This window comes from Sapajus apella, unplaced genomic scaffold (genome assembly GCF_009761245.1).
Source record: "Sapajus apella isolate SASKATOON/1434 unplaced genomic scaffold, GSC_monkey_1.0 scaffold14, whole genome shotgun sequence".
In the NCBI taxonomy this organism is placed as follows: Eukaryota; Metazoa; Chordata; class Mammalia; order Primates; family Cebidae; genus Sapajus; species Sapajus apella.
Genome location: NW_022436954.1, coordinates 8,880,863 through 8,888,651, shown reverse-complemented (window position 1 = coordinate 8,888,651; position 7,789 = coordinate 8,880,863). Strand labels below are relative to the sequence as shown.

General features: G+C 46.8%; 1 protein-coding gene across 1 annotated transcript; it reads right to left on the bottom strand.

Annotated features, from left to right (window-relative positions):
- Positions 1-4,272: 4,272 nt before the first annotated feature.
- Positions 4,273-5,608, bottom strand: LOC116554519 (secretoglobin family 1D member 2-like). The gene is made up of 2 exons (XM_032282452.1): positions 5,478-5,608; positions 4,273-4,523 (listed from the first exon to the last, which is right to left on the bottom strand). Exons 1-2 carry the CDS (start codon positions 5,530-5,532, stop codon positions 4,273-4,275), a joined length of 306 nt encoding a protein of 101 aa, XP_032138343.1. The 5' UTR covers positions 5,533-5,608.
- Positions 5,609-7,789: the final 2,181 nt, after the last annotated feature.

Sequence of the window (7,789 nt, the reverse complement as noted above, 5' to 3'; positions counted from 1 at the left end):
GGAAATTCTCATTCCAAACAGAAGCTCTGTACTCCTCAACAATGACTCTCAGTGCCCTCTTCTCCCTGTCCCAGCCTGAGCAGTCTTCTGGATCTCACTTCACACTGTTTTAACAGCATCTCCAGAAGGAAAGTGTTATTGTATGTGACATAAATGTGATTATCTTCGAATGGTGAAAATGATGAGCACCAAGGCTTCAAAGGCTATGGAAGTAGCTAAGGCAGAGGCCCTAAGCGACAGCCCAGGTGAGGTCAGGAGTCTTGTGAGTATCATGGGGGACTCCTGTACCAGCTACTTCTTCCCCAGGTCACTGGATGACTGCACCTATAGAAAAGAGAGGTGAGAGAATGGGGACTGCATGGGCTCTACGTACACACAGATTCATGTGTTCCATATAGAGCCTTGGCATCACCTACTTTTGACAGCTTCCCAGTGGATTCCAAAACAGAGTCAGGATTAAGGGGCCCTGGGCAAGGCATTTCTATTTCTCATTCTCATGTTCATTAGTGGAAACAATCTTGGACCTTCTGGCGTACTAGGGAGGACTAAAAAAGAAATGAAAAATGTTCCAGCGAAATGTCTACTAGGGTGTTCAATACATAGAAATTTTTATTAACTGTAAGTATTAGAGTAATAATTTCTCAAATGTGTTAAATGCTTTATAGTATTAACTTATATAATGTGTTCTCACAACAATGCTATGACATGCATCCTATTTCACAGGAAAAATAAATGGATGATAAAGAAGGATGTCTACGTATATGGGTGCATGTGTGTATAAAGATGTAACGTAATGTGGGACTCCAAGAGGGCTTCACAGACAAGGAGACATGTGAAGTGCTTTCTATGGATTCGGTGGTCAAATGTCTTAGGTAAGTAAGTCCGTAAAGGCAAAGGAAACCCCATATGCCCTGGGGCAAGGATGTGACACATGTGATGCATAAGAAATGACATATAAACAACTACGGCTAAGGACAGGGCATCCAGGAAAAGAGAAGATGAGGAGACAGGGCTCCCAGGAGCAGAGTCTTGGAAGTCCTTGTGTGGAACAAAAGGCTTTGGATGTGTTCCTCCAGCAGTGGTTCCTCTCTGGGTTTCTCAGATTATAGCCTGAGCTCTGTGAACCCTTGTGTCTGTCCATGCACAATGTGTAGACTAAACTGGTCATGAGTTTCACACACTTAGGTTCTATTTTTTTAAGTGTACATTTTTCTGGTGTTATTAAAATACAAATTTCTTTTAAAAACAATGTTTAATAATAACTACTATTATCTACTCTTTTCTCGGTTGTATAATAATTATTATTATGTAAATATGAGTTTAGGGTAAAAAATATAACTTCCCTTACTTGAAACCCTTGAGAACATGTGCCCTCTGGTCATTTAGGATGCTTGAAAGAGGTTAGGATCATGTTTCAGTTCTGAGAGGCTCACTTTGGTGTGAATAAGAAGGATTTATCACGGGAAGGGTTCACAGAGACTGGGAGACAATTTAGGAGACTTTAATCTGAGTTGAGTTTTAAAAAACTCAGACAAGACTGTTAGGTGGTTGTGTGATGGGAAAGAAGGGACTCGCAGAGGTGATACTGTGGCTGTGGAGTCAATAGAACTTAGTGTATGGTGAGGAGTCAGGAGGGAGGGAGCCATAGTTGACTGATTTATGTCTCTGTCTCCTAAAAGATATTCACGTTCGGCCGGGCGCGGTGGCTCAAGCCTGTAATCCCAGCACTTTGGGAGGCCGAGGCGGGTGGATCACGAGGTCAAGAGATCGAGACCATCCTGGTCAACATGGTGAAACCCCGTCTCTACTAAAAATACAAAAAATTAGCTGGGCATGGTGGTGCGTGCCTGTAATCCCAGCTACTCAGGAGGCTGAGGCAGGAGAATTGCCTGAACCCAGGAGGCGGAGGTTGCGGTGAGCCGAGATCGCGCCATTGCACTCCAGCCTGGGTAACATGAGTGAAACTCCGTCTCAAAAAAAAAAAAAAAAAAAAAAAAGATATTCACGTTCGAATACCTGGAATCTGTGACTGTTCCATTACAAGATGAAAAAGCATTGTGTAGACATAATTCAGTTAAGGCTTTTGAGATGGGGACATTATTCTGAATAATCTGGTGCTTCCTAACCCCAACTCCTGTATTATGTAATTAAAAGTCAGAGGGGGTTTGACATGGAAGGGAAAGGAGACAGGAATGTATAATGGAGGCAGAAGTTGGAGTGATGTGGCCACAGAACCAGGGTAATCAGCAGCTCAGAAGTCAGAAGCAGCGCTTAGTGAACTCCCCCTGAGAGCCCTCAGAAAGAATAGAGCCCTGCTGCCCCTTGACCTCCCCACAGTGATACCAGTGTTGGGCTTCTGGCGACAGAGGTACAAGAGAATCAGTTGTTTTAAGACACCTAGCTTTCAAAGGTTTCTTCCAGCAGCCACGGGACACCAAGCCAGGAACCTGTGGCGTCTCCTTGGGTCCTGGTAAGGGGTCTTGCTGCGCTCATGCATTAGCCTGGGTGGATACATGGAAGGGAGAGCAGGCTGGAGGAAGACCCTGTGCTCAGTTTTACATCCTGCTCCTGAAATGACTGTAGAGCGCTCACTGGGAGCTGTCCAGTTGACAGCGGTGCTGATCTCTGGAGCCTCTGGTAGAGCTTGAGGAAGCATTTGCCTCAGGTGCTGGTGAGTGATGCAGACACTGAGGAGTGCTCTGAGTGTGGGGACTAAAACAATCCGAATTCCAGGTTGAAACCTGGAGATGCCCTCAAATTGTGATAAATGTAAAATAAAGTATACTGAACATGACAGAGGAGGGAAGCCACCATGAAGAGATGGCACCAAGCAGCCTGTCTGTGGGTATCAGGGGACATTATATTAGGGCTGCTGCTGATGGGAATCATGTGCCTGGGCACCCAGGCAGGCTGGGGGACCCCTAGTCCAAGATCAGCAGGAACGTTATAACTCCTGTTTCCCCATTACCATGGTTTCCATTCACGGCTGCACATGGGAAATCTGTAAGGAATCAGGATGATTTCTGCCGAATATTCCCTTCTGGGATGCCTGCACTCAGACCCCATTGGTAACGGAATGCTGATACTCTAGAGTTGATTATCAGCCACAGCAAAAGCCCGCTACCCTATGGAAACCACCCTCGACTCAAGGCCCGAGACTGCAAAATCATAACAAGACCAGTGGAGAGGTGCAGGGCAAGTGATTTATTAAAGCAAGATGTTGAAACCTTTACATTTTTTTAGTGAAGATCAGGATATCGTTGAAAGACTGTGGAAACCATGTTGAGCATTTTTACATGACATTACATTTTCGCACTACCCTCATCTGAAACAGAAAAAAAAAAAGAAAGGAAGGAACGTGGGTCAGTCATGCTGCTGATGATGATGACAGGCTAACATTAAAGAGGCCAATGGGATTTTGCCCCAATGGCCATTGGAAAAGCAGAGGCAAGAACTCAGTTTGAGAAACTGAGGCGTAGACGTGGTGGCCTTACAACATTCATTCTGGTGAGAAAGCAGCCTTTCCCCCACCAGGCCAATAGCCCTCGGAAGACCCAGGAGTTAGGTCCAGGGTTTTCATGGAATGGGTGGGGAGGGGTTGACAGTGCAGCCTGTCTGGGTTATTGTCTGGGCTGTCCCAGAACTGTGGAGTCTCCTGATACTTCTAATGGGGGACTCGGGGCTCTGAAGCCAGGCAGGGCAGGTCAGTGAGGGCCTCTGGGAAACACACCTTCCAGGAGAATCCACCCTTCCCATGGGAGAATTCTGCCCAAGAGCCAAGGCACTTCTCAGCCCTGGGCCTGCAGCTTTTATGGGTATTTGCAGCCAAACCTCAGGACAGCAACCCAGAGTCAGCCAGGCTCAGAGGGCCCTGTAATCCTGTGATTTCTTGAGAAGGACTTAGTGAGAACATCCCACTCCATGGCACTGCAGGAAGTAGAGCAGTGAAAAAGTCTTGGTCCACTGGCTGTGGTCAGGAGAGCTTATGGATGAGGAGTGGATAGTGGGCTCTGAGGAGATGGGAGGGGCTCCTGGCTCTGTAGACGCTGCAGAGGAGCCCAGTTCACCAGCACCCTGTCTGTGGGAGGCCCAGCCCTAGGTCCCCCATAGCCTTCTCTCCCTGTTCAAGGCTTCCACACTCCCCAGGACATTCCACAGTGACTGTGCCCACTGCCTGAGGGCAGGCGGGCCTCAGGAAAGCTCCCAGCAAGGATGCGGCTGTGCTTGGCCCTTCACCACCCCTGACTGGGCCCTGGTTCACTCCCCATGTCCTCAGCACACTCGGAGGTGTAGGTGAGTTGAATTATGCCTCTGCATAAAGGAGAAATCAATTACCAGGATGTCTTGAAGAAGACTTCGATTCTCAGAAGATATCTGATCTGTGCATTTCTTTACTTCGAACTTGGCTGCAACAGCTTCTGGAGGTGGATTATATTTGGAAATTTCCAGCTTTAAAAGATCGTCAGGTAAGAAGAAGAAGTTTATGATATCAGAAACAACAGCTGGGCAGACAACAGCATTGGCTGCAGCACAAAAATAAAAATATAGTTGATGTTAGGAAAGTCGATTTCTGTCTCATGGCTTCCTGACATTACACCAGACAAGATCCCCTGGATTCTATGTCCCTATACCATGATTGTGCTGATGACAGTGCCAGATACTCCAGGTGTGACTTTCTCAAGGTCACACAACAAAGGGAAAGCCTTCATATCCTCAGCTAGGCTTTTTTTTTTTTTGAGACAGGGTCTCATTTTGTCATCCAGGCTGGAATGTAGTGGCACAATCTTAGCTCATTGCAGCCTCAATGTCCTGGGCTCCGGCGATCCTCCATCAGCCCCCAAAGTAATTGAGACTACAGGTGCATGTCACCATGCCCAGCTCATTTCCTTGGTTTTTTTGTTTGTTTTTTTTTTTTTGGTAGAGATGGGGTTTTGCCGCATTGCCCATGCTGGCATCAAACTCCTAAGCTCAAGTGATCTACCCACTGTGGCCTCCCAAAGTGCTAAGATTACAGGCATGAGCCACCACGCCTGGCCCACAGCTTGACCCTTAACAGTCATAACCTTACTTCATTCTCATAGCTACTCCTGGCAGAAGCTTTAACCACCAGTGATAGGAGGAAGCTCAGGTAGGGTGAGTATTGTGCCCAAGATCAGGGGGTGGGAAGTGGTGAATCCCAGATTCACCCCAGACCTCACATTACATCATCTGACACAGATACCATCCAGAAGTAAAGCTCAGGCAGAAGAATTCTGAACATTTTGCTGCACTGATTTTTCTATAAAACTTCCTAGGTGCTGGGGATTAGAATAAATAGCTCTAAGATTTATGAGGGCCTTATTCAACAAGCACAGAGAAGGATCTGGAATTCTATTTGGTTTTGCGCAGATCTCAACCCCAGCACAAATAGGTGACCTCGTGCTTAGAGGGGTGTGCTTCCCAGAGGCTGGTGCTGGACTCATGACTGATGTACTCACCCTGGTAGCAGCAAAGGCTCAGCATGACCAGCAGGAGACACACCGACAGCCTCATGGTGGCTTATTCTGCTGTGAGCTCAGCTTTCACAATGAGTGATTTGGATTAGACTCCAGGAGCCTATGTAGTCATGGAGCTCAGGGCTATTTGTACCTAGGGAGCCTGGCTGGTCCTACCCACTGTGGCACCTGGTAGGTCAGGAGGCCTGGCTCCCAGCCCACCCTTCCAAGCCAAGGCTGCTTCCATCCATCAATGTCATCTCCTCAGGCATTTCTGCATCCGAGTGGGGCAGAGCACAGGATGGCAGCCCTGCCAGAACTCTGCTCTGGGCTCCCGGTGAGCGTTCAGGCACACCTGGAAATGTTCCTGGGATTCTCAGTTTCCTTCTGAGCTTTTGCTGATTATTTCTTTTTATCTTTGTAGCAGTGTGGGGATATAGGTGGATTCTGACTTCAGCAAGCAAAGGAAACTGGAAGACTGTGTTCTAGAGCCTTTCAATTTCCTTTTCTGGGAGAGCACGGACATAAGGAGACCCTGCTTTGATCCCCCTGTATGCCTGACAACCAGCCAGGCATGTTTCAGCTGCACCCTGAGCAAGTCTAAACAAGACCTACCCTTCCCCTCAGCCCCTTCCATCACCACCATGTTCACAGCATAGGTATCTAAAATCTAGTTCAATACATCCCATCTTTGGAGGATTTCCTGGGGAAAAACAACTGCTGGACCTGTTCCCTAGCCTGCCTCACTCCCAAACCTGAGTCTTGTTTATGGGGTAGGTTAGATATATGAGCAACATTCACAGATTCACATTTTCTACCTATAAAAAGCAAGCTTTCTGTGATGTGTAGCCACCCACATCTTACCTTAGGGCTGATCTGATGATTAAATAACCCAACTCCTTTTTTTTCAAGGAGCTTTTGGAGTGTTCAGAGCTAGTCATGCATCAGAGACATACTGAGATTTCTTTGCTCTGGGACTCTGGGCTGGGAAGATAATGGAAGGAAAAAGACAGATGAACAGGGTGGCTGGTCCCTTAACCCCTAGGCTCAAGTTTTCCACTTCAAACCTAGCCCTGCTGCCTGAGCCAATCCTATTTTTAATGGAAAGTGAAGGAAGCCCCCAGACAAAGCGATCTATACCCCCATGCCCTCCCACTGCAGTGCCTTCATGTGGTGTGAGTAGGTAATCGCCAGAAATTTCTCTCTTAAATGAATGTACATTTGAGAGGAGTCACAGCCCAGACCAGAGCTTTCTGTTATCAGCTACACAATCAAATCACTTGGGGCTTTTGAAATATAGTAACCCCACAGGCTTCACTCTCTGGTAATTTTGATTCAGTAGCATTGGGGTGACTCCCTGGTTTCTGCACTGTTTAAATTGCTCCGGTGTTCTCACAGGCAGCACGGCTGAGAACCAGCCAGGAAAACCTTTAAGAAGGAAGGGGACCTTGTGGGTTATGTCATGAAAGACACATTGCCAGGTTTGGTTGAGTCCAAGCTGAGGGCAACAGTGGATCTCTTTCATCACACAGGATGACGAGGGAGTCCCTAAATCAGCCCTGCTGCCACCAAGGAGGGGGAGGGTTCATGGTGAGGCTCGTGGCTATGAGAGTTCAGATCCTCACTGATGGGCTCCTGGGCCTTAGGAAAATTATTCAGTTTATGTAACCCCAGTTTTATTCTTTGTCAAAGTAGGCTATTAACGTTGTCTACATCACTGAGTTGATAGGCGATCAAATGAGTGTGTTCATGGGTGTCTGTGTATTTTTAAAATATACCAAGTTCGGGCACGTTGTAGTTCTCAATCAATGTAAACTGCCATTATCTTTCTCATTTGTCATATATGTCATGGTTTTCCACTAGTTCCTAATTTAGGGCACAACCCAAATCCACAAAATCACCTACTTGAAGAACTACATGGACACCTAGATACACCATTTCTCTCTGACATAAATGGGAAAAGGAACCCAGCTCATGGTCTCCGAGTCTACATGGGCTCCAGGACTCAGGCCTCTTTTGCAGAAGACAGGCCTGTGAGACATTCACCCTATCTGTGGATGAGAGTTTACCCTCGCTCCAGCTTGGCATCACCTTGTCATCTGTATAGTCCATTGGGGAGGATGTGTATCTCTCAGAGAAGATTGTTTGCCTTTATTTTATTATTCCTACCACAGTTAACACCTACACAGGATTTTTGTTGTTGTTGTTGTTTTCATCATTGACACTTTCATGGCTCCCTCCTTTTTACATAGTTGACTCAACATTTTAGTTTATTCTTTCCACCCATGGGCATTGTTGCCTGTGCCCAATGACTT

Bases quoted from the DNA above. Each gene is read 5' to 3' on its own strand.
- LOC116554519 (XM_032282452.1), bottom strand. From the start codon at position 5,532: ATGAGGCTGTCGGTGTGTCTCCTGCTGGTCATGCTGAGCCTTTGCTGC. The intron at 4,524-5,477 runs GTGAGTACATCA...TTTGTGCTGCAG, and splicing joins GAGCCTTTGCTGCTACCAGG to CCAATGCTGTTGTCTGCCCA.